This window comes from Zerene cesonia, chromosome 13 (genome assembly GCF_012273895.1).
Source record: "Zerene cesonia ecotype Mississippi chromosome 13, Zerene_cesonia_1.1, whole genome shotgun sequence".
In the NCBI taxonomy this organism is placed as follows: Eukaryota; Metazoa; Arthropoda; class Insecta; order Lepidoptera; family Pieridae; genus Zerene; species Zerene cesonia.
Genome location: NC_052114.1, coordinates 8,143,750 through 8,170,331, shown reverse-complemented (window position 1 = coordinate 8,170,331; position 26,582 = coordinate 8,143,750). Strand labels below are relative to the sequence as shown.

General features: G+C 36.4%; 3 protein-coding genes across 3 annotated transcripts in view; 1 reads left to right on the top strand and 2 right to left on the bottom strand.

Moving 5' to 3' along the window:
• Positions 1 to 41: 41 nt before the first annotated feature.
• On the bottom strand, positions 42 to 4,479 carry LOC119831408 (protein dispatched). Its single transcript, XM_038354737.1, has one exon. The coding sequence runs from the start codon at positions 4,187 to 4,189 to the stop codon at positions 863 to 865; it is 3,327 nt and encodes a 1,108-aa protein (XP_038210665.1). The 5' UTR covers positions 4,190 to 4,479; the 3' UTR covers positions 42 to 862.
• A 1,099-nt stretch (positions 4,480 to 5,578) lies between these two features.
• LOC119831097 (V-type proton ATPase 21 kDa proteolipid subunit) lies at positions 5,579 to 8,947 on the top strand. Its single transcript, XM_038354352.1, has 2 exons — positions 5,579 to 6,368; positions 7,900 to 8,947. Exon 1 carries the CDS (start codon positions 5,726 to 5,728, stop codon positions 6,341 to 6,343), a length of 618 nt encoding a protein of 205 aa, XP_038210280.1. The 5' UTR covers positions 5,579 to 5,725; the 3' UTR covers positions 6,344 to 6,368; positions 7,900 to 8,947.
• A 1,396-nt stretch (positions 8,948 to 10,343) lies between these two features.
• LOC119831578 (protocadherin-like wing polarity protein stan) overlaps positions 10,344 to 26,582 on the bottom strand; it is a 120,766-nt gene continuing 104,527 nt past the window's right edge. The window contains 28 exon segments of the mRNA XM_038354992.1: positions 10,344 to 11,446; positions 12,619 to 12,673; positions 12,914 to 12,985; positions 13,506 to 13,903; positions 14,413 to 14,632; positions 14,926 to 15,024; positions 15,408 to 15,596; positions 16,105 to 16,223; positions 16,304 to 16,417; positions 16,560 to 16,652; positions 16,925 to 17,122; positions 17,276 to 17,422; positions 17,799 to 18,019; positions 18,562 to 18,783; positions 19,076 to 19,217; positions 19,361 to 19,799; positions 19,882 to 20,118; positions 20,427 to 20,729; positions 21,349 to 21,535; positions 22,304 to 22,513; positions 23,025 to 23,134; positions 23,218 to 23,310; positions 23,738 to 23,921; positions 24,252 to 24,394; positions 24,756 to 24,930; positions 25,348 to 25,461; positions 25,666 to 25,938; positions 26,496 to 26,582. The exon segment at positions 26,496 to 26,582 is cut by the window's right edge and continues 18 nt beyond it. Of these exon segments, the coding sequence (XP_038210920.1) occupies positions 11,407 to 11,446; positions 12,619 to 12,673; positions 12,914 to 12,985; positions 13,506 to 13,903; positions 14,413 to 14,632; positions 14,926 to 15,024; positions 15,408 to 15,596; positions 16,105 to 16,223; positions 16,304 to 16,417; positions 16,560 to 16,652; positions 16,925 to 17,122; positions 17,276 to 17,422; positions 17,799 to 18,019; positions 18,562 to 18,783; positions 19,076 to 19,217; positions 19,361 to 19,799; positions 19,882 to 20,118; positions 20,427 to 20,729; positions 21,349 to 21,535; positions 22,304 to 22,513; positions 23,025 to 23,134; positions 23,218 to 23,310; positions 23,738 to 23,921; positions 24,252 to 24,394; positions 24,756 to 24,930; positions 25,348 to 25,461; positions 25,666 to 25,938; positions 26,496 to 26,582 (4,884 nt within the window). The 3' untranslated portion in view covers positions 10,344 to 11,406.

The window sequence follows — 26,582 nt, the reverse complement described above, 5'->3', positions numbered from 1 at the left end:
AGTACTTATTACACATAATAATACTCTTATGTTCCTATCAAAATAAACATCTCATCAAAACACTATACACTTAATAATGAAACCTTTAAATTTTTTTTAAAGAATATAGCTGCTACAAATAAATTATTTATCAGATCTATAGATGGCACAGTTATATTAAAATATATATCTAGGTTACATTAAGATTTCATTTTGACAAGTAACGACACATATTTTGTGGTGCATTTTCAGATCTTTCTATTTAGATATTCACATTAGAAAAGCTACAATTAAGAAAATACAATACAATGAACACTGGTATATTATTTTACAAGCATTCATTAAGTAAAATATGTAATAACATTATACCACATAATAAGAGTGCGTTTAAATATTAATTTTGTCTTGTACATTACATAATTGAGCAAAAGCTATTTCTTCAATTGACGATGATTGCCAAGTTTTGATGCAAACTATCACATTACGTTCAGCAAGTCTTTACATGGCATGCCCTAAGTATTAACAAAATACAAGTGATGAATCTAAGCTCGTTTCGAGTTATATTGTCGTGTATGTGAACTATTATGTGATAGTTATTGTCACAAAGTTTTCAATTTGAAATATTTAAACTAATAATACTGCAAGACATGTCACAATTATAATACATCAATATAGACAAAGCCTAGGTCCATATACAGCTACTATATATGCACGATAAACTGAGTCTTACAAGGAATTTTATTTCCTCGCATCGCCTCGATCGTGCAGATGTAATAACTTGAAACAAAATATCAGGTCAGGAAACTTAAAAAATGTATATAATACTCTTGATTACGAAATAATACTTTTAAATTGTAATTAATAACTAATACTTAACTAATATTCAGTCATTATCGGCGTTGTCTACTGTTTTCTCGATTCTATTCTCATAATCTTCGTGTAAAACAACAGTTGTCGCGCTAATATTGGAAGGACTTTGAGAGTGCGTTATATTTGTGCGATTACTATCTGCTAAATGCTCCAGTTCATGGCTCTCCAAGTTTGGCACTCCAGAACAAATTGAGCTGACCCTCGACACTGACTTCTTTTCCTCTGTTGCAATGTCTTTAGATGAATTACGTCCAAGAATTTGTAGCAATGAACACAAAAAGAAAGTAGCATATACCCAACTAACAGACATAATAAGGGCCAAAAACAATCCGATTTGCGAGTAAGGGAGGAGATTGGAGCGCAATAAGAATATGCCAGCTAATCCCGTGGTGAGAGCGGCTGCTGCTGTGGGCCCCGAGGATGTACACAAGGCATATTTAACTCTAGATGCTTTTGTACCATTGGCATTGGTATAGCTTAGCGCATAATGTAAACTAAAATCGACAGCGAGACCTGCGGATGTTGAAATAGAAACACTTTCCAAAATATTTAATTTCCACCCAGTCAACACTAAAATTGCTATTGTGACTGTTGAAGAAAACACCATTGCAATGAGAGCACAAATGCTGATCACAAAACTGAAAGTTGATGGTAATAAAACGATAAACCCTAATGCCGCCGAAAGCAAAAGCGCCATGACAGTCCCACTCGCCAAAGTTCTTTGTAAGTCATAGAATTGAAGATCGGATATAAACCAACCTCCTCTCATACTTGGTGGTGCGGACTGCAACTCATATTGGGTCCAATTTTCTACTTGAAGAAAGAATTCATTCATTTCCTTGTAAGACATGGAGTAGGGGACAACACTTTCAAATTCCACTACCAGAGCAGCGACAGTGGGCGGATTTGCACTCCTTAAAAACTTCGGCCCAGCTACTCCGGGTAGGAAAATTTCACTTGGAGTTTGATATAGCGATTCTATAGCTTTTATAATACAATGATCAAAAACATCTTTTTTATATGGAAAATGCGAAGATTCGCAACAAGGTGTTCTGTTCATTTTATCGATAACATCGAAACAACGTCTACTCATGTACATTTTAAAGCTTTCAATAAAGCAATTTGGTAATAATGGACCTAAAGTCGTTTGGTAAAAAGGTTGAGCCTTTATATTTCTACAGAACTTTGACAACCATACTTGCGATTTAGGCTCAGATATACTAAAGTTGTCATCAAAAATCAATTTGCCCCTGGATCCAGGGTCCATATGATTTCCGTTATCAATACTTTTGACACCCCATATCCACCGAAGCGGCATTTTCACACCAGTTCCAATATCTCTACTAAACTTTTCAAATATAAAATAATCACTATATTGGAGATCATATTTTTCAAAGGGATGTGAAGTTTGGAATAATTGAAACTGTTTTGTGTCTGGCAGCTGCAGACCTGGATAGTAAAATACTATAATAATACTGCAAATTCCTATAGCACCAAAGATGATTGCTAACCCTACATGCAATCTCATGATACAAGTTGTGATAAATCTATTCAATATTACTTTGATATCCTCTCCAATTTCATTCATAGTCCTCCTAAATACACCTAGTAACACATATCTTGATATATACAATTTAACATCTAGTATGAAAACTGATGCCGGCAACCAAGTCATCATAAGAAAAAAGTTGACTAATACTGTGGTACCAGCAAACACACTAAAACAGTTTATGGCAGGAATATAACTAACATATGACGCAAAAAATGCAACAGCAGTTGTTACAGTTGTAATTAATATTGCAACAACAGTATGCTTTAGAGTTTCTTCAAGGATTTGAACCAATATAGTTTCACCAGCACTCGAAACATTTTTAATATCACTTAAACCATTTTCCTGAATAACTACATTATCCCTTATTAATCTCTTACTAACCATTGACCAAACTTTGACATATATAAATGCATCATCTGCTCCAATCCCTATCAGAACAACAATAACTAATAAATTCATAAATGGAAAAAATTCCAGCGAAAATACATAAATGTACAAAAAGTATGCTACACCAAGAGAATATGCTATGGCTATGAATAATAAAATCGTAAGTAACAGTGATTTGGTATAAATCCAAACACCAATAAGTACAAACAATCCACCCAAACCTATTAACCAAGTGTCTTGAATTATCCAAAGATCAAAAAGCGCATTCCTTAAACCAAAATCCATAGCTGGTATAATAAGAGAATCACATGATAAATTAGCATTTTCAAGCATTTCATAATATGGCAGTACAGGGCTGCTTGTTGGTAACGGTAAGAATAGCATTGAGTTTTTAACAAATGTGTTAGTAATATTTTCAGGAGAAAACGCATTGGAATCTATAAGATAAAACAGTAAATTGTAGACTGCGTCATGTTGGGCACAGTATTTTGGTACTCTACATCGATTCATTTCGCAGGATGACATTAAAGTAAAATTATGAAAATAACCTGCACATTTCTTCAGCACCTGCACTGTTGTATCAACATCTTCTTTTGTAACATTTTCACAGGAGTTTTTTCCAGATATAATAGCAATATAGTTTGGTATACTCCATATTGGACAGCAAAGTTCTTCCGAATATGTTGATCTCTGGCATAGGTTGATATACAAATCATTACCAAGCTCCACAAGGTTATTTTGTAATTTACAAACTTTCTGGACATTTTCAAATGTTAAGAGTGATGTTCCATCAGTGGTTGTCACAACTAAATGAGCATAGTCTGCTACAGGACCTCCGCAGACACCAGATGCATAATTATGATGTCCATACATACCAGGTGAAAGTGGCATGTCTTTTATAATTTTCCATTGCATTCGAGTATGGTTTCTGAGGAAAACAGTATCTTCATCTTCGAATGACACATTTTTACCAAAGCTCCAATGAATATGATTGATTGAAATGTTTATTTCAGCAGAACTGTAAGTAGTTTTGGCAAAGGCAGTGTTGTTGTTTTGTTTAGTCTTCTTATTACGCCCCTTTTTGTGTCGGTGTACAGAATGTGACTTGTTTTTGATAATCCTATTTGTAAAGGTGTGATTCATACGAATTTGGTCTTCAATTTCTTTCGGATTCACAGCTAGTCTTCGGGACGGTCTTGTTTCATCTATTAGATTTTCCCAAGCAATAAAACGGTTTGCTAATATTGTTCCTCTAGTTTCAAATCCAAGCACCGGATCGGAAAAGGAAGGTAATGTGTGACAAACAAGGGGTATTACCGTCAACACTGTGGATATAGAAGCTACGCTGAAAAGGATTAAATAAGAATGACGCACTATAAACCTGGCGTAAGCGGACAACATTTTTAAACCTCGATATTCTTGGCTTCATATTTGGTTACTTCATCTTCTTCTACAGATTTCACTCACATATATAGTGTTAAATTTTCTGCAGCTACGTTTTCTCGTTACATTGCATATTATTGTTACATTTTGCTAATACATTTAGTTGTTTAACGTTTAAATAAAATTAAATATTTGTCGTTTTTAGAAATCAAGAATTTGAATAGACTAGCTCAGCAACCATATTTTTGACTAATTTTGTTTAACATAAAAATATAAATAATCAGATGTTATAGGCGGAGACACTCGAATTCTGAATGTTGTCAATTGTTTCATGTCAATATGTCATTGTCGTGTCTAATCTGTTGAATGTGCACCACGGTCGTAGAATTTAAACCAAAGAGTACTTTGCTATTATGCACACACTTGGACGTACTTTTTATATTATGTTCATGCCTAGCACAGTATTAACCAAATAATAATACGGGATAAGAACACAATGTTATTACGATACCCAACAAGCAGTCCTATGATTTTCTTACTTTCTGGTGCAATGCAATGATCTTTTAAATATAATGTTTTGTGATATGTAATAAAAAATAGATTTCACAAATTTTTAAGCTTAGGTCACAAAAATCAGTAACGCGAGGTTTTATTTATTAATTACAATACATATAAAAAAAAACATATACATATATTTCTTTTTTTGGGCACTAATGTGTATATATATATATATATATATATACACGTGTATATATATGTATATATATATATATATATATATATATATATATATATACACATCAGTGCCCTAAAAAAACTTATGTTGTGGATAGAATTTTTCAAATCGTTCTTTGTCCAGCGGTATAATAACTAAATAAATCTAAACCATTCTTAAATCTACCTGACGACACGCAAAAACTTTTATTACCTTAGATTATTAAAATCATATTAAAATTGGATTTCACAAACAAACATTTTTATTTTATATACTGGAATTTTAATTTAAAAAGCGTTTTAGAGTCTACTAATTATTTTGTAGTTTCAGTTTTGTATAAATTAATAAAAATGAACGCCAAATACTTACGGGCGACTAAGTATAATAGATGCGAAAGTTTGTAAGGATAGATAGATTGAAGTTTGTTACTATTTAACTCAAGAACTACTGAATGGATTTTAATAAAACTTCAGATTAATATAGCTTTTATATCAGAATAATACATGAGCTATATAAAACTAAACTATAATTTAGACTAGTGCAATAATTGTCATAATTTTACCGTTCAAAAAATGTATACTCGAGCGGAATTGGGGAGAGCCGCAAGCTTCTTTTATGGTTGAAAATTAATGTCATGAGAAGATAATTGTTTATGGTTTAACGTCGTGATCTATTTCTTTTTTTTATCTGGCAATTCTAATTTTGTCTCTGACATCTTGTGATCACAAGACTCCTCCGTTTTGAGTTTTCTGTCAAGGTAGGAATTGGAGGAAAAAAGGCCGTCCCAATTGGGCTTATTAGGTTCAGGAACTCCAATAGACCAAAAATATATCTCCAAAATGAGATACTTTCTAACTTACCTGTTTGTGCTGCTGGTGGCGATCGTGATACCCATATTTTCTATGTACTATCTTCTCAATGGAAAGGGTGAGCAAATAAGTTTCGGATGGTTCTTGGAGAATACTTCCCCTTACATGTGGGGAACCCTGGGTATCGCCTTCGCTGTGGCGTTCTCAGTGGTTGGCGCAGCGATGGGCATCCACACGACTGGAGTGAGCATAGTCGGAGGTGGTGTCAAGGCGCCTAGAATTAAGACCAAGAACTTGATTTCTGTCATTTTCTGCGAAGCCGTAGCTATTTATGGACTCATCACAGCCATCGTATTGTCGGGAATGTTGGAGAAGTACACGGAACCACTGTTGGATATCACCATCAAGCAACAGAATTGGATGGCTGGATACGTGATGTTCGGTGCGGGATTGGCTGTGGGCTTAGTAAACCTGTTCTGCGGTATCGCTGTCGGTATCGTGGGCTCTGGTGCTGCCTTGGCTGATGCTGCAAATGCAGCGCTTTTCGTGAAGATCCTTATCGTTGAGATTTTCGGATCTGCCATTGGTCTTTTCGGCCTCATCGTCGGCATTTACATGACGTCAAAAGTCAAAATGGGCAACCAGTAACTTTAAAGAAAACGTTAAGTTATGTGTAAGTAAAACACTATTTATTTGTTTATTTAGACTATAAAATCTATTGAAAAGCACTGTGAACTAGACAAAATGGTGCTCATAATTTTAACCACAATATATGGCTTGCTTGAATTTTCCACACTCAAAAGTACTGAAGATCGTCTTGCCCACTGGTTTTAGTATTTTTTTATTACACTCCTACTCTGTACTGTTTATAAATTTGATTAAATATTGAGATATCATTATTTTTGGCTGCCTTATACATTTAATATAAACCACTCCCCCCAAGAATACTCTAATATGTTCACTGTGTCTTGTTTTTTACTATGAAACAATAATAATGATTTTTAATTTTTGTACAAGCCAATGATTTGCCTGATGATTGCCTATGACTTTTCTTTTATACAGAGTCTGCGACAAATTCACTTTAAAACTAGCAATATATCGAGGGTATTACTTGTTGGAAGTAAAATAAAAAACCCACAAGTATTGAATTTAGAAGAGGCTCAGTAATCCCCATAAAAATGAAATGATTTATTTTTTAATTATTTTCAAAAGTAACCTAAACTGCTATGCTGCTGGAAATTTAAATATGCCTGTGAAACTGATTTCCTTACAAATATTTTAACTAGCTATTCGCCTACTCCTTTGCCCGCATAGTAGGGGAATGATATCCGGGGTTTTCATCACATAATTCTAGTTCTCATGGGATTTGATTGATGATTTGATTTGACATGAAGAAAAGTTTGTGAAAAGAAAGTTTGACAGTCGAGTCAATATTTTAATCACATACTCAATAATTTATAGCTAGGGGACAAAGAAACATACAATAATTTGCAATTATTGTTATCTGTTCATCAAGTTCAATTGATTCCAAGTGAAAAAGATGAATTACTTAATATAAATGACCTGCCCATTATAACTTCTCTCTCTGTAGTTTACAGTTATTCATATTTTTATAGTTTTCTGAGTACATATTTTTCTAGCTTTCAGTGTAACTTTTTGTTATTTATGAGACACCAAAATGTGTCCTAGTAAAGTTGAGTTTGTAGTCACTGAATAAGTAATTATCAATATTGAGTGATGATTCTTATGATGTTGATTGTTACAATATTTAAGTCACATGACAGCCTCAGTAATCATTTATTGTAAAAAGCATAGCATTGAATTTTCTTCATAATGCTTATTGTTAGGTATAATGGAGTTTTATATTTGCTGTCACTGATAAAAGCATCTCAGGTCTAACCACCAATGTTTCTATAGATTATGTGTACTGGTATAATTACTTAAACAGCACTGCATATTTTTTTTAAGCTATCATCAGAAACTTCAAAGTTAATATTAGTATTATAAATTGAAGAGTGTTTGACAGTCCTAATATCAGGAACTACTGAACTGATTTCAAGTATGCTTCCTTTCAGAAATGTTTGTAATCCCCAAGAGTACAAGGACAAACCTGGGGTGGACTGACAGCTAAATTTCATGCAGTTCTCAAAATGATTATTGAATTGAACATTCTTTAAATATAATGTTGAATTTTTTGTTTTCAGTGTACAAAAGCACTGGACCATCTCGCCCCAACCTACAACAAACTGACACCTAACATCATCAGTGCTTGAAGCTATATTTATATAAGAAGCAATTTTAAGCTTGAATTACATATTTAAGTGTTGAACTTGTGTATTTCTGATAATACTGTTTTGTTGATGTGAAACTTTTAATGTATTTAATTTTTTAAATAATCTTGGTGGTTACTGTTTGTGCAATATTCGGTCTTAGCTCCCTATAGCAAGATATTTTTTCATCTTAGATGTTTCTAGTTTACAATATTGAGATTATGAACAATAAATACAATTCAGCTAAGACCCCATATTTAAGCAAACAGGTCTTGATTGTATTGGAGTGTTTCTAGACAACATTATAACAAATATACTTGTGTTGTTCAAACCATATCACAGTGCTATATTGAAATGGCTAGATATACAGTGATTTCTATAAATATCTTCATTTTTATTTCATTTATATAATAGTGTTCACTACTTGTAAATTGAGGCACAAACACTGTTGTATCTATTCATTTTAAGGCTTTAAACATTCCATGAAATCTTATTACAACTGGTGAAAGCTTGGATTGGTATATAACTGTATATAAGTTTATATAACAAATGACTACACATTTTCCAACTAGACTCAATGTCATAATAATTAGACCTATTTTTGCAATAGTTTATCTTGTTTCTGACTTCTGTTTTGCATGTGTCTAGTGGGAAACATTACCCATAATTTTCGTGTGCGGCCCGTATACCCCTTTTTTTTTTCAACTTCCACTTGTAAATATTAGTTTGCCTCCTTGTACTTTAAAAGCACTAATTTATTGTAAATTTATATTCACAAAAATATATTATAGGTGTCGACATGAATGCTGCACGATTGCAGAAATCGTCTTGCAAAGCTCAAAACATTTGGGCGTATGAAAACAAAATCGAAAAAGTATTAATATCAGTCGAAAAACGATTTACTGATGTTTATAAGTTAAACATATTTGTGCAAATGTAGATATTATGTATGTTGATGAATAAATAGCTAAAAGTTATTTGGTTTACGTGTTTTTTTATTAATTTATTTAGGTAACGGTAACTGTGTGACATGTCAGATGCTTCAAAATGTAAGCATTGGTGAATCATTAAAATAATTAATCGTTGAATTTTATACAGTCCTTTACGTCGGAGATGTTTGGATAAACAGTTCACTCAGTTTTTGTTTATCTGTATAATTCAGTCATTAAGTGTGCTAAAATGATTTTCAGTTATTCATTTAATAACAAATTAATTATAATTATGTAGGGAACGTTTGCATTGCTCTCTTATTTCTATACCAGTCTGTCTTGACTTAACACTTATTGGCCATAAATTGCCATTTATCAATTCTTTATCAAGAAATACTTAGTCAATTTTGACGGTCCTTGCAGGAAGTCCTCATATATCTGGTCTGACTCATCTGAGCTCGGCAATGTCTGAATATTGTCGTCACTGAACGCTTCTATATGAAATACTGATATATTGAACCAATATATGAAATACTGATAAAAGGTTTTATAAATAACGTCACGTGCTTAAAAACTGTCATCACAGTACTGTTTGTGCAAACAGATAGTATGATAATGTCAGGACATCAGCTACCCAGTCTAATCTGAGAAAGCGGCTTTATCTAGTAGGTTTATAATTATTACTAAATGGTTTGTATCTGTACAGGTGATTTCTATATATTATATCATGATTATGTCACAGCCTCGCTACATACGTAACACTACCGAATCACGGGTTTTGATAAATGCGTAATGCTTGAAAATTTTAATAATTTTAAAAAAGACCCTAAAGCGCATCATAAATTATTATTCCGAGTTGATCTAGAGATTTTATATATTAGCTGGTTGATACGGTTTCGCCCAGGCTCACCATGGATAAAGACAAAAAAGGCCTGTTCTTCACAGGTAGCTATAGAAAGATACTGGTAAAATAAATTTCAATTTTGGGGCAAAGGTGTCGAAATATATAAATAAATGTAATCTCAAATAATAATAACTTCATAATATATTTCGTAGGTGACACAGACCTATTTCTCTTCTATATTAGTCGTAGACCGTACTTTCCTGCTACCCGTACATTTTTATATCGTGTAGCTGATTTCGCGATTCAGAAGCATTCGCCAAAAGCAAAGCAAATTTTGTCTTATTCTAAAGGCGTATTGCTTTAGCGCTTACCGATCCTGCGCAGAGCCTAAAACTATTTGAATTCTGAGTACACAAGATACGTAACCAAACCACAGAATAAGAAGTACAACGTGCGCAGCTATCTCCTACATAGATATGTAGGGGGCAGCTCAGCGCTCTGCGCTACAATTCCGTGCTGCCTATTACTAAGACAATATTTATATGACACATCTTATTAAATATTGGGCAAACGGAAAAATATAACGGTAAATAAAACAACAAATATTTAGCAATAAAATATTTATTTTTATATAAAATGGAATGTGTATTTGTACCTCTATCATTAACAATTCCAGAGAGACAGTGTACGTAATTATTATGCTAACAATAAAGGATTGTATAAATCTTTCAAAAGAGCTAAATTTCTTGTCAGCGCAATAAAAGCATACAAGTTTGTAGAATATTTGTTAACATGTCGAAAGTAATATATTCGATTCGAATACTTGAGCAGGCCAAATAGTATCAAAATTTCACATAGAATTTTCTAAAGAAACTTAAAATCAATGCTAAAGCAATGATAATATTAATATCTCCCTCTTATTATAAAATAGGGAGTAATGATTTTATTATAGGTACTACCGACTCAACTACTATGGCAAAATTATTCATACTACATAAATAAAGCTTTTTAATATTCACCTATTTAATTTATAACTACAATGTGTAAAAGTCTAAGTATTTACAAAATAGGTGGACTCTTCGTAAAACGTTAAAAATGCACACAACACTCCTATTTATGTAATTATATACAAAGAAAGGGTAATAGAAAACTATCAATTGAATACTATTAATTATACAAATAGACTGTATGGTGTGATGCTCAATGTTATGCTACAAATAATGTGAACTGGTTACTAAACATTATCTATCTTTTGGTGTCTTATACAAAAATATCTTATCTTTACACTTCTATAATAATTAATACTTAGTGTTAAAATATTTACAGACTTGACTTTGGATATTAACATCATTTTATAATATAATTTTATTTATATCATTTGATTCGATAAATACCTTAAAATTCCATTAAAACTGATTTTGTATTATTAGTTCATATTAAAATGTTAATAATTTTCATAGTAGCAACTTTTCTAAAACATAAACAATAGACACTTAATAAGCTAGACATACACTATGGCAGTGTCCGTGGGGATATTGCGACAGTCTTTAAAAATCATAGCTAAAATAATTATTTGTAACTTATTTTATAATTAATTCATAAGTGTACAAAATACAAATAAATTACTAATATAACTGAGATTCATTGGAAATCTTGTACTATGTAGTCTTATACTCTTGTTTCAGCGTCGTCTTCAGTAGTAGATTTCCTATAACAGATAAATAAAGTATGTAACTATAAGTAATTGGTGGATGTTTCACATTATAACAATAAATTAAAAATTGACAATAATAAAAAGAACGACAAAGAGGATTTAAATCAATAAACGGAATTAAAATATTCAATAATTCAATAATTTTTTTGAAAAATAAAAAAAATGTATGAAATTATGAAAAACAGCCACAGATGTAATTCACCAATTACAAATGAATAGTATAAAGAAATATTGAGATCACAGTTGGTTCAATACTCATACTATTACTAATAATAGATTTGAAATATGTGAAGCTAGTAGTGACCATATTAATACATTAAGAATTTTGCATTTCTTAGAAAAATTTTGAAACAAATTTTAATACGAATACTTTCATCAACAGCGTTGCCATATGCGCAACACGTATGTAGGCACTCACAGGAGTTCGAGTCCGATAGTATACGAGTTTCTTGTAATGAGTATGATAAATACGGAAAAAATATAAGTCATGCATAGTAAAAAAATTATTACCTCCTCCCTATGGCGAATAAAGATGATTTTGAGCGCGGTAGCACCACCAGTTAGCAAAGCAAAAGATGATTTTATAAAGAGTGTTTCTCATATAACCGCCACCATCTAGTGATAATTTAATATGTAAAATAGTAAAATATTTTTAAATTAGACACAATAAAACAAAATTGTAACACGTTTTTTCTGCGATTTAAAAGTATTACAATGTTAGAATGTTATGCCTTAAATATTAGCTAGAAGAAGATACATAAAACCGGTGATATTTTCGACACGAATACGATAAACGTCATAATATTAAGTATAAATTAGTATGCAATTGCTTTATTGTGTTATATGTTCATTAGTTATTCTCCTCATAAACATCGTTCCATCTCCTTTTTAAGTATGGGAAAATTTGTACCTGTGCAAAAAATGTGCACGGTTTAACATCGCATGCAAAATTAGCCCAAATAATTGTCATCCTTTGGTATAGGTTTATTGTTGGACGTATAGTGTAAATTAAATAAGTAATGTAATGATCTATGAGATGTGCTGTCCGATATATGTTGATAAATAATTGAATTTAATTATCTTTTACAATTGTGTATTAATATAAGGTGAGGCAGTTTGTTCTTAAGTTAAAAATTAGACAGGCATAGACAATAACGGTTACTCACTCGCTAGTTTCTCCCATGCTCGCTAGAGGCGCTCCCATTTGTTGTTGACTGTCAGCTGAATAAAATAAAAATTTAACAGTTTGCAAGAATAACATGTGTATCATGTTGAAATAACTATACTTTAATCGTATATTATTATTTCAGAGGTTAACCATACATTAAATTTACCCTCGCTTACTACGATTCTTCTAATAACTAAAATAGCAAAAAATGAATACTTGTATAACATAAAACCCAAACGTGAACTGAAAACACACATTACTGCAAAAATAAAATAAAAAGCAGTGTAGTTTACCTGCGTTACTATCACTACTAGGGACTTGCGGCGAGTGGTTGATGCCGCGCATGTTTATGTGGTCCTCCTCAGCTAAAGCAAAGCGGAATATAAACAAAACTATATATTTTATAGGCATTGAATAAATAGTGGAGTATACTGTTTCTAGATAAAGATTAGTGAATTTTAGTACTATCCAATATTTATTCAATTAATAATTCACAAGCATTAGAAGCTTTCAACAAATGATACGTGAAAACAAACAACACACGTGATTCAATAATTTGTGTAAATTATATTTTTTATCAAATCGAAATTTACGACCTACACAAAACAACTTCAGCAAAGCTAGGACACTACAATGATGAAGTAATAACGTCTGGGGAATCGTCTCGGAATCGTTTTGTTACGTAACGCGTTACGAGACTAGTTTATCTGGCTTCTCTTTCTCTTATAACCTACTTAAATTATCACTGCTCACAGGCGTCCTGAGGCGCACACTTTTTTTCTAACTATATTTTTTGCACGGAAGATTAGGTCGTGTCTCAGAAATGCTGTTTTTCAATTAAACGCACACAACTACGAATACTACTACCTAGTTCTACCAACTTACCAGTATACGGGAAGTGATATTTGTCATGCGGATGGTGCTTATCGGAGCCGTCAGACATCCTATCCGTGTATTCTCCATATTCCATTTTCCTTTGATAATCATTCTTCAGCATTGTCGCGATTCCGGAATCCCTAAAGTCCCTTGGATATCCTTCGTGCTCCCTCGAATATCCTTCATGCGTAACGCCATCGCGGGATCCGTATACATCTGTGTTCAGGTATTTTGTAGGGCTGTACCCGTAGTCGGAGGTTCTAGAGGAGAGGTAGGTCTTGGAGCCGTAGGGGTGGGGGAGGCGATACACGGTGGGCGACATTGGGTAGGACGGGTCGTAGGGGGTTTGTTTGTCCGTGTCGGTGGGGAGCACTCCGTACATCAGCTCGTCATCCATCATACCGTATCTGGATGGAAAAATTTGGTGGAAAAAATTATTTTCCATATTAATCTCCATATTAATATAGTGCAAGGGTTATGAAAATATACATTATTGTTTGCACATGATATGCACTATGATGTGTAGATTTTATATTGTAAATTAGATAAACATATTTATACATGTTATAAAGATCTATAAGTATAAATGGGTCCAATTTCAAATAAAGTAAATCTAGGCCTACTTTTGTTTCTTTTCTATACAAAAGCACAATTATTCAACTAAAATCTTGAAACACCACGGGATCTTCAGGTTACCATTATTATTTACTATCTCACTATACGAGTATACGCACCCATACCTTGTATCAAGCGGCAGCCGTGAATTATCCACGCTAACCTTATACATCGTGTACATTGTCAAGCATGAAGTATATATAGAATATAATAAAGAATAGAAAAGAACACTCCATCTTAATAGAAACACTATTTTTGTTTCTTTAGGATATTATTGTGTGTGTTGAAATGTGTATAATACCTATTATCGAGCGGCAACCGCGACGCGTCCACGCTGGCCACGTAAGTGTCGTGCACGTTCTCGAGTATGGAGGGCTTGAGGCGCGAGCGCAGGAACACGTCGGACGTGAGGTCGGGGTCGGGCAGCGCCACCGGCGAGCGCGACCCGCCCCACTCGCGGGCCTCGCGCGCCTCGCGGGACTCGTGCGACTCGCGGGACTCGCGGGACTCGCGGGCATCGCCTATTAAAAGGAAAAGTATATTTAGTATATCGATCAATAGATAGTTCGTTTTGAGTAAAAGTGTACACAATATACAAACAAATAAAAAATACTCATACAACGTGACGGTGAGTCAACATAATAATAATGTCCGCAAAATTCTCGCCTATCCTCAACAATGCAGGTCATTAAACACAAATGAATAATAAACCATGATTGAACGAGGCTTTTTAATAATTTCGTAATACAGTGTTTGTCTTTAAACAATCTCTAGAATGTGTTCTGGGAATTCTAGAAATTTCCATGAGTGTTACCTTCTCTCATATGTCCCGGCCACCTCGGCGGAGAGCCGAGCGGCGCGCCCTCCGTGATGTTGGGCAGGAAGCTGTTGCCCGCGCTGCTGCCGCGCTCTCCTACAAAGGGGGAAGGACTTGGTTGTATTATAATTATTACTAAGCAAAATAGTATAAATAGATATTGTTATATACTACTAAATGCTTCTATAGATTTTATACTCAATACTTATATAGATTTTCCAAATTATCATCGTCAGGATTTAATAATTTCCTTTAATATTCTGTAAGAGCATGTGAGACAACACAAAGCTAAGCCACCTTCATATTGTCAGAACTAGATCAATGTATCCCATTTACATCCCACACAGGAGGCACTAGCTTCCCAGTCGAAAGTTCTCAGGTAACGAAGCAAGGAACAAAAAAATCAACAGTCGAAACGACAACCTCCTTTTTTGAAGTCGGTTAACACAAATGTTCATAAATAGAGTCTGTACACTCACTGGTGGCAGAGGGCGGGTGCGAGGAGCGCCTGGTGCTGGTCTCGTCGTCGTCGGACGAGTGGCTGGACGCGAGCTCGAGGCTGCGCGCGCTCGCCTCGCTGTCGCTGTCCGTCCCCTCCGCGCCGCCCGCCCCGCCCGCCCCGCCCGCAACGCGCGACGTCTCCGTGTCTTTGCGCCGGCGGCGATTCTCTGCGGAACCATTTAGAGGTACAGGTTTGAGCTTTTGCGTCTTTATATAGTAGTTTAGAAATTTTTGTTATTTGAGACATAAGTGATAATTTTGTTATTTACCCTTTATGAGAGGTAGGTTTAAAACCATTACAAAACAAGTCTTCGCTTAAGTTTTCGTTTCGCTCTTAGAATAAAAATTTATCAAATCAGTGAAGAAGTGTATATGTTTTGACTAATTAATATATAAAAATATGTAGATATATAACAGTAAAAGCTTCAGCTCGTTACAATTCTTTTACAACTATGATTATCACTAAAATAAACCAATAAGCTGTTTTTTTATAATCGATTGCATACATAAAAACAACTGTACTGTAAGAAGTGAAAAATTAAAATAAATGATACAAAATTAAATCCAGCTCGAAGGACCAAAACGAAAAATGTACTAAAACAAAAAGTAACATATCAATATAATTGTAATATCTATTATATTAAAGTTTTTAGAAATTGATTGTCAGTCACTTACCATCTTTTCTCTTATGAAGGGAGGAGTCAAAGCCTCTCAAGTAAGCCGGCATGTCACTGGCGCTGGTGTTGTAGTTAGAGGTCGACGTGCTCGTGTGGCGGAGTTGGCCATCGCTTCTACTGAACATAAACCAGTATACTTATTTGCAGAACAAGTGATAGAAGTAAAGGTGTATTGTGTACGTATTTAAATCATTTACCTGTAAGGACTAGAGCTAGTCTTTGTAGTTGACCGAGAAGTTGTAGATGACGCTGAGATACCGATGTTACGCAGTTGCCGTGCTTCTGTACCACTGTGGTATGCTAGTGAAGACCTGATCGAAAGCAAGAAGCAATTATTATAATTACAATAGAATGAAACAGACTCAATGCACATACTATTTTTAACGTTAAATACAGTGTTTCAGGTTTCTTTTTTATGACTTCATTACATGAAGCTAAATATGGAATGCTCACCGGTTGGTGTGTGATAGGTTTTGAGCGCTAGTGCTGATAATTACTGAAGTGTCAGCGAGCGGAACTTTCTTTCCGAGACATCTTAGCACCGACCTGTTGAATAGTGTTGAGTTAATTTTTGCACGAAACACAAAGTTTATATAGAAATAAAAGACGTTTTAACGGATTTTAAACGTGATTTATTCATTATATTATTTAATTCGACGTTTCGAATACATCATAGTGAGCATGGTCACGGGGAAACTGACAGTATAATACTCGCGTAAAATAAAACACAAGAAAATACAAAGCTTATTGCTGTTTGATAGGATTCAAGTGCACGACAAGCGCGCGCCCACAAGAGAGGCAGGCAGAGGGCCGCTCACCGCTTGAGGTTGTCGCGCACGCGCACGTTGAAGGCGATGTAGCCGAGCGCGGCGGCCGCGGCGTGCAGCGCCACGGCGCCCGCCAGCAGCGAGCTGAGCGCGGCGCGCCGCCCGCCCGCCTCGCTGCCCAGGATCAGCGCGCTCGCCCACGCCGCGCACAGCAGCGGCAGGCAGATTATGCTCACGGCGAGCAGCATCCTGCGCGATGCACACACACGCATTATATTTTATTACAATATACCTGACGATCAATAGTTTTGCATATAGTCATTTTTATACAATTCACAAAATTTCACAAAGTAGGAGATACCAATAATCTAAGTACTAAGACTTATGGTAGTCGCTGCTCACCTGAGGTTCCCAAAGCCAATGACGTGGTCCCTGACAGTGAAGGCAGCGCGCGTGGCGCCCGCGAGCAGCGCGACGGCGGCCAGCGCGTACGCGCCCGCCGGCACCACCACCCACCACACCACCGCCTCGTGGCAGCTCACCCAGCAACTGGGGAGTCCATATTTGTTATGACACGTGTTCTTGCGACGGGAATAGCGGATAGGATACATCGAGTAAGAGTTTTGTCGCAAATTATTTAACACTTATTATAATAAGCATTGACCTTTTAAAAGTCTGGGAGTACACTCTCTAAGAACAGTTTCTGAAAGGTGGCAACTGTGTGAAAAATTGCAAAAGCTCGGAGGCTCCATTATATATACAAATACTACATAAAATGCGTTGTGTTTTATTTGTATGGTACAACTAATATAAACATTTTAGATTTCAAAAATCTATAAGATATAATTCCGACCAAGAACTATCTTTAAATCGTTTGCTTGGTTGAGCTGATTAGTATAGTCGTAAGTATCGGCGGCGTACTCACAAGAGCGCGTTCCCGTACTGGTGCTGGTGGTGCGCGGCGGCGAGCGCGAGCGCGACGGCGGGCGCGGCGTAGGCGGCGGCGAGGTGCGGCGCGAGCGGCCCGTGGTTCACGTCGCGCACCTCGCGCACCAGCCGCCGCACCTGCCACGCGTCGCACGCCGCCCACCCCAGCGCCGCCACCCACCAGTAGTGCAGCGACATGGCCGTCACCTTGCACAGGAACTGCCCCCCCGAGATCCGCAAACGTCATTATCCAGTATACAGTATACAGTACTACCGCTTATCGGTAATGTTGTGGTGTGGTTGTACACGGTGCCAGTACGTGTACAAGTGATAGGGGAATAGAAAGACTAAGTAATAAGTAAGACTATAATTGTTAATTGCAGGTTTCATTTAAAAACGTTATGGTTAAAATAGAAACTATTAATAAACTTTATTTTAGAGCACAGCAGATATTTTTAAAAGGGGCATTATACAAGATACATTAATAGATAGCAACCGTTCTTGAGATTTGCCGAATTCCTCCTACTTTTTTACAAAGTTAAATCCGAAGCTTATGAAAAAGTAAATAACTGCGCAAATTATACATTGAGAAATTTTATTTAATGTAGATATTGACATTAACTTTCACTAGTACTCTAGGTAAAGATGCGTCTTTCTATGCTGAAAAACTTTTTGAAATAGGTCCAGTTGTTTCTGTGTGAAAACATTACCAACATACATACAAAAAACACAAATGTTTCCTCTTTATAATGTAATCTCACCTCGTTCTGTACCAAAGAACTCCTGGCTTTCAGTGCTATAAGATACAACAACTCGGCCATAAACACGCAGAATATTAAATGTTTGTGGATAGAGTTCGACACTGTTGCCGCACCGCCGCGCATGAGCGACAACGCCGCCCACGTGCACAGCAGCAGTGGGAGCGATATACTGAACCCTGTGTATGACGTCACTGATTCTAGAAGAGATGGTTCTGGAATGAACTGAAAAATAATAATAAAATGCATTAATATAAAGTAGAAGCTCGGGCACTTTTTATTAAGTGAACTGTTATTTACAGGTTACACTCAAAAGTGGGATATTACAATGATTCTTGAAATAAACAGATCTCTATTTAAAATGGCGTGCATCTCGGGAGGCTCGACATAAACTAATCTACCGTATGCCTCAGTAAAAGGGAAGGCAGATAGACTGTTACCGTAACGCGTTACGTAACGAAACAGTTTACCATCCATTCAGAAGTTATCACTTCAAAATACAATCGCAGGGACATACCTCTATATCAACTTCGTCAACCAAAACAGCAAATGTGGAAAGGTGGTTGCATGTACAGTTTATTAGTAGCGGTTCATTAGAATATGGCGACCAGTTGTAGTCTATCTCTGTGTGACATCCGACACGAGACCATTCACCCATCCTGAAAGTCAAACCCCTTATTTTTTAGGATCTGTATTACTACATACTACATAATCTTATATTATTTTAGGTCAAATTCGAATAATATATTCTCAAAAAGACGTCTAAAAAGTTACAATGAGAAATTTAAAAATAAATCCTTACCCTCGAAGGGTTGACCAATGAACACATTGCGGATTTGTCCTCGAGCCAAACGTTTCTCTGTTTATATCTAACCACATCTGCAATCTTATTGGCTTCTTCAGTCTTATCCCGTTTAGACTTTTATACACTAACTTTTTATCCGTATCTTTGGTTACGTTGCTATCTTTGTTTTTAACATCATTTTGATCCATAGTCAACGCCATTGCTTGAGGTTGGCTTTCTAGTTTCTCTGCCATAAACGTGGACTCGTTTTCTTGGAAACTGTCATCTGTGTAGGAAGATTTCTCCTGTTTTTTGAATGCTGGTTGAATGACTATTGGGCCGTGGTTGTCTTGGTTACCATTTCCTTCATTAGATCCCCAAGGGTTTTTATTGTTATTGCTGTTATGATTGCTAACTTGAGTGGGATGTGGGCGGCCTTTGTTAACATATGTTATTCCTGAGGAAAAAAATGTTAGTTATAAATTTGTTTTAAAAATAAGGTCAACAATTAAAATTATTTAATTATTTACTATACTCACCATCGGCATCTTCTATATTATTATCAGAAGTATCCTCGATATCCTTAGACTCTTTGATCCAAACGTATTCAGGCACGAATAAAGAAACTTGTAAAATCGGGGATCCTATAGTGATATTAACTCCCCAACGTCTGCTGACTGATTCGTCCATACGCAATGGCATCAGTTGTGATGTGTTCCTCGAGTATTGGAGGTAGGAAAATACTGCGCGGGATTCGTACATTGTCTCTACGTTATCTGTGGAAATGTTGAAATTTGTATGTTTGAATGTATTTTCATTTTCAACATGATATACAAAATTGGAGCGAAGCTATTCAGAATATTAATTCTTAATTATGAGGTGTTTTATAATTATTACAAATGTTAATGATAACATTAAAATGAATAAAAAATTTATAAATTATATAGCTGAAAATATTTTATATCACACAGGTAAGATAAGAAGAAGCTGATAATGCTGATACGATAATCCCACATTGAACAAGATTTGATAGCGGATACATCTCATGCAAAATCAACGTACACTCATTCGAACAAAGACTCACCTTGAACATTATTGATCCCAATCAAATCCAAAGGCAGCAGGACTCTCGAATACTTATCGAACTTGTTCCTGCTCTTCACGTAGTTATTATACTTGGGGAACGAAACGGTGGGACTGGACGGTTTCTTGCTCTTCGATCTGTTGATCCCATAGTGGCCGGTGGCTTGTATGGGAGAGTGTATGAACGCCGACGTGTCGGGCAGAACTACCCGCTCCGTTGTGTACGAGTCGATATTGAAGCGGCTCAGCTGCGTCGGCTCGAAGCCGTATATGGATTCCGCTGTCACTATATCTACGCCGATTACTGGAAGATGCCAAAAATTAGAAATATGTATATTTGGCATAAAGAAAACTATAATAAAAAAAAAATGGAGATGAGAAATAACTTCGAATAAAAGCGCTTTTCTAAATTCTTTTCTGTTTATGTAGAATAGCACAGTATTATTATGTCTGTCTATGAAAAAAAGACACCGATCATCTTGGGGGCCACTCCAGACGATAAAATTAGACCAATTAACAAAAATTTCTATTCAATTACAACTTCTAAGTAACACGAAAAGAATCACATCATCATCATCAATCACATCATCGAGTAACAAAAGCTAAAGAAAAAAATGGTCTAATTGAGAACTACCTTCTTTAGTTTTAGGAAATGTCAATTCTATCCAACTATTTACGTTGAAAATTGTAAAATTTGTTTTAAATAAACGGTTAAATTTCAACATTTTTATTTCATTATTGATTAACCCGGTCATGACCCGGGATTAAAATAAAACAAAATTTAGTCCATGTCACTTAGTGACAATACAACTTTTCAATGGCGAAAGAATTTTCGAATTCAGTCCAGAGCTTTTGTGCGAGCACATAACAAACATACATAGAAAAGCACAAATGTCCTTACAATATTATCTCAGACCACTTACCCATATCACTGGTGACGATTTCGAAAGGATTGGTGTAGGTGTCGTGCTGGCTCTCGGCCAGTACGGAGATGTATCTGTCGAACTGCTGCAGCAGGTGCTCCGCGCCGCGGCCGGTGAGCGCGCCGACGCGCCGCCACTCGCGCTGGTATTGCGAGTTGAGGATCGTGTTCGATGATGTTATTATGTTCTGTGTGGGGAAAGTCATTGTGGATTATGATATGATGGCTTTTGGATATGTTTAGTTACTAGCTTTCCGCCGGCGGCTTTGCCCGCGAATTCAAAGGAAACAATAGACAGTCCAATCTTTTGAAAGAAAGAAAGACAGAACAAGCTTTATTGCCACAAAAACCTTAAAACTTAACTTAAAAACTAACATAAAAATATATCTGGCAATCGGGACAGACTCAACCACGTTTTCGGGCTTTAACACTCGTTTTCCCCGCATAGGTCGCGTTCCCGTAAGATTTCCGGGACAGAAACTAAACTATATCGTTTCTCGTGTTTCAAACTATCTCTATGCCAAATTTCATCCAAATCGGTTCAGTTGTTTAGGCGTGAAGAAGACACAGACAGATAGAGTTAATTTCACACTTATAATATTACTAGCTGACCCGGTAAATACTGTTCTGCCTTATTCTTATCATTTAAGGTTATAAAACTAGATGATGGCTGATTCTCAGACCTACCCGATATGCACACAAAACTTCATTTGAATCGATCCACCCGTTTCGGAGGAATAACGTAACTAACATTGTGACACGAGAATTTTATATATAAGAGACGAAATAGAAATACACATAGCTCTATTTACATATTACAAATAAGCATTAACCAATATACTAGACGCCTTAGCTGGAAGCAATTAGTTCTTAATTAAATAAATAAGACTGTTATAACTCCGCCCTGCGCAAGGGCTGAAAGAATTATATGAATAAAAAATATCTCAACAACTCACTCGAACATAGTCCTTATCCTGACTGTGCGTAAGGTTCAATCCGGCTTGCCGCAACTCGTACTGTATCAGCTCGAGCAAAATGCCCTCAGTCACGAGTATGTCGGCGCCGTACAAGCGCGCCGTGCTCGCGCACGCGCCGGCCAGCTCCTCCGCGAGGCGGACTCCCACGAACGTGTTCATTGTTAGTTCGCCTGTTTCTATTTTGTGCAGCTGAAATTGGTTAGAAATGTTAAAGGGGATTCGTTATTGTTGTGTTACAATGTTAACAAATCGTAAAGTAAAAAATACATAGCATCATCATCATCATGTCCAGAAGGTATATGTTTCCACCGTAAAGATTTCCTTCCATGAGGGCATAACATATTGTAAAAAATACATAAATGTATGTCGAAAGTCGTAGGTAAAGTGAAAAATACATCTGTACATGGCATCATCATCATTATCTTTAGAAGGTATATGTTTCCACTGAAGAGATTTCCTTCTGTGAGGGCATAACATATTGTAAAAAATACATAAATGTCATTCGAGACTGATTAATGTAATACGTTCGAACCATTTATCTATATTATAATACACAGAGCGAATTAAAAAAAAATCGCCCATTGGATTTGTATGAGATTCCTGAGTGAAGAGTATAGGCCATATTAGCCAATATGTATAAAATTTGTCAGAATATAATTTAATTTATAATGTTGAAATATGAGAAATTAAAATAACAAACCTGTTTTCGTAGCTGATAGAACGTGGATGTAGTACAATTGAAGGTATCTGGTTCTTGCCATGGTATTACCTGGCTTTCATCGCACATGCGCGTTGCTTTTCCACTGGAACCTAAATCAGAATGAATAATTATAAATTGTATTACTGAAATAACTGTCAGCTATTGAATAAAGCGCAAAAATCACGAATACTACCTGGTGGGCAGTCGGTGATGGCTTCGATGCCAAATTTGGTTCGTGGCCACCAGACTCCAGCCGCAAAGGATTTCGGGCATCCATCGTATACAACTGCAAAGAGAATTTGGGATGATTTATGCAATTCAACATTGAGCAGGATTCAGTTACTACCCTTTTACATGTGAATAAAATATTTTTAATAATAATCGATAACAAATATTATGCTTTCGAAAATTTCATACATGCTTGTATAAAAACGTTTTTGTAATTTTTTTTAAGGCTAGTTTCAAAAACGATTTTAGTGTTGTTAAATTAACATTAATTTAAGAATGTATAAATATCATCGTGCAGATAACAATATGGTCATATTTAATTCGGTTAAAATATAGTTCTGGTAGGACATTGTTTTTTTCACAGTATCACTATTTCCCCGTTGCGTGCTGGTACAATTCGTGCCGCAGCGTGCTCGACTCCCAAGGGTGTGTGGTCACCCCGGGGGGGCCGCGCGCGGGGTGGGGGGGGGTGTGTGCGCACTCACCGACGCAGCCCGCGCTGGGCGTGACCTCGGCGTACACGTTGTCGCACGAGTCGCAGGCGCGGCCGATGACGCCGCGGCGGCACGCGCACTGGCCGCGCGCGCCGCACGAGCTGTTGGCCGAGCCCGCCGCGTAGCACTGGCACGGCACGCACGCGCTCGAGCCCTCTGGCCGGTAGTGGTTCTCCTGCGACACGGTAACGGTACTTGGTAAATACATTCAATTCAATACAATACATTCAAATATAGTTTCGTTTTTAGATTATTTGATACAAAAAGGGTATATTTTATCCACAATCCGCATAGCATTAATATCTGACCATGTTTCAACACTACTTTTTGTAAGAAAACCTTGAAAGCCTGAAATTTACAACTAAATAAAAAATGCATAAGATACTCTGGAACCCAGTTACCGTATAAAGAATTTAATGTTCCCGTATACATTAAGTTCTTTATACATTAACCGGGTACTGTATTTATCACGTGTTATATAAAGCATTCCGTGTGCAGTGTATACCTTGCAGTGGCAGAGGCCGGTGTCCTGCGCGCAGTAGGGGTGCAGGCCGCGCGCCGGGTCGCAGTCGCACGGGCCGCACGTGCGCGCGCCCCACCACCCGCCCGGGCACTGCGCCTGCGTGCGCTCCTCTACGCATTCACCCTCTGATAGGCCAAATTATATAAATTAATAAAAAAGCTAAATAATGAAATAATTAACACTGACACTTTTCTAAAAATGTAAAAAAAAAATTTATATATATATATATATTGCAAGCTGATTTTTAAGAAATGATAAACTTTCGTAAAAAGTAGTAAATAAATAAATAAATACAGTAGCAAACGGACACATTTATTCGACCTTATATCACAACCTTTTCATTCCTCATCTCCACATACATTATATCTCTCCCAGAAAAGACACTAAGCGAGAAACTCTGTATATCAAAGAGCAACCCCAAAATGAAAAATTAGCACAAGTCAACATGTAGTCGTCATGTATGGCACGTATGTGTGTGGCACCCACCGCGCATGGTGTAGCCGAGGTGGCAGGCGCACGTGTAGCCGCGCGGCGAGCGGTCGGGCACGCAGGCGGCGCGCTCGCCGCACGGCCGCAGCTCGCACGCGGCCACGCACTGCGGGCCCACGCGCCCCGCCTCGCACTCGCACTCCGTGCTGTCCCATCTCGACACGCATTTGCTCTGGAACGGTGTTTATTTGTTATTTATTTAAACAGCGTGAAACAAACATTATATAACGTGAATTGTAAAATTGTTGTGTGAATATTATTCGGTAAAAGATACATCCAGATGAAGGGATTGACGGAAAGGGGAATTTTGGTGAGAGAGACGAAACGTATTATAATGCTTTGTTCAATCGGGATATGTGAAAAAAAGTCTAACGATATGAACTAAATAAAAATATTTAGTAAAAGCTGTCCAGTTTTCCTGGTATAAAATGAAGAATAAATTTTTATTATAGTAAGTTACAAGTTCTTGTTTCTTATACGAAAAGCAAAGCAAAACAGTAAAAATTTTCTATAGATAATAGTGGAAGTATTATCTCATCATATGACAGACCAAACGAAACAAAATAGTTGTATTAACGTTAAGACTTACATAAGGTGGACATATAGACAGCATACAATCAGCTTTAGATTGACAGCCGTCTCTCACATTTTCTCTAACAGTTGGTCTGTTCAATAATGACTGTGCTGTTCCCACACGAACATCCTATAAAGAAAAACACTATAGACATTATAACAACTAACGATAATAAGAATACGCACATTTAACATAAAAAGAATAAAACCTGGCCACAATTCTAAGATACCTTCAAAATATATCATTGGCAAAAAATGTATACTATAATACTTAGAATGATGTTTATGCTACATGTTGTTAGAGAAGTTCAAAAACCAGTGGGAAATAAATTACCTGAATACATCCCTCGAAATATCCAACGTCCGTGGACAGTATCCCAGCCGTAGTATCCGGTCCACCGATGAGTATCTTCCCAATATATTGCCCCTGTATCTTGTTGGCCAGCATCGGTAGCAACGCGTTCCTCAGCCCATAGTCAATGTCCACCGATATATCGGTTCCGAGCCATTTGATTTCGATGCGATGCCATTCGCCGTCAGCCAGCGTTGGGGATGGTAGGAACATGGTTTCTCCATTGTAGGCGTAGTGGAGGAGGCCGGATTTTAGCTGAGATAGAAAATCATTTAGAACTCCTTTGAGTGAAATAAGACTTTTTCTTTTATGCTATAAATTGCGCATGGGGATATGTTTAACCGAAGAAAAAAGGTCTGTGTGTGATTTACACACGATAGAAGTGAAACTTCAGTAAATCGACAATAGAATGAGATGAATATATATAAAATAGTATGTATATTTCTGTCTCATTCTTTGTCGGCTATATTCTACACATTTTTGTATATGTGTCTCTTACCTGTCGTTTTTCCGTTGCATCAGGTTTGAAATCACAACGATTCTAAAGAAGTTTCACTTCAAAAATACAGATAAAAACTCTGCGACTTCTTACAGATATTTATTATATGTTATAAATTTTGCTTAAATGTGTACATGCAATTTAAAGACAGTTTGGAAAACGTGAAGACATACATTTTATTAGTAGTTGAATCGACGGAGTTAAATAAATCAAAAGCATATTTTCATTGCGATTAAGCAACTGATAGCGAAACATATTTTATTTTCGAAACAAAACAATGATTTCCTTAAATGAAATCAAAAGGAGTACTCACGGTGAGCAGCACGGAGCTGTTCTGTCCGACCTGCACGGACATGAGGAAGGCGTCCAGCTGGCGCGTGCGCACGGACAGCGCGTTGAG

What these genes read in the sequence shown, in the direction of transcription:
- LOC119831097 (XM_038354352.1), top strand. Translation starts at nt 5,726, where the DNA reads ATGAGATACTTTCTAACTTACCTGTTTGTGCTGCTGGTGGCGATCGTG.
- LOC119831408 (XM_038354737.1), bottom strand. Translation starts at nt 4,189, where the DNA reads ATGTTGTCCGCTTACGCCAGGTTTATAGTGCGTCATTCTTATTTAATC.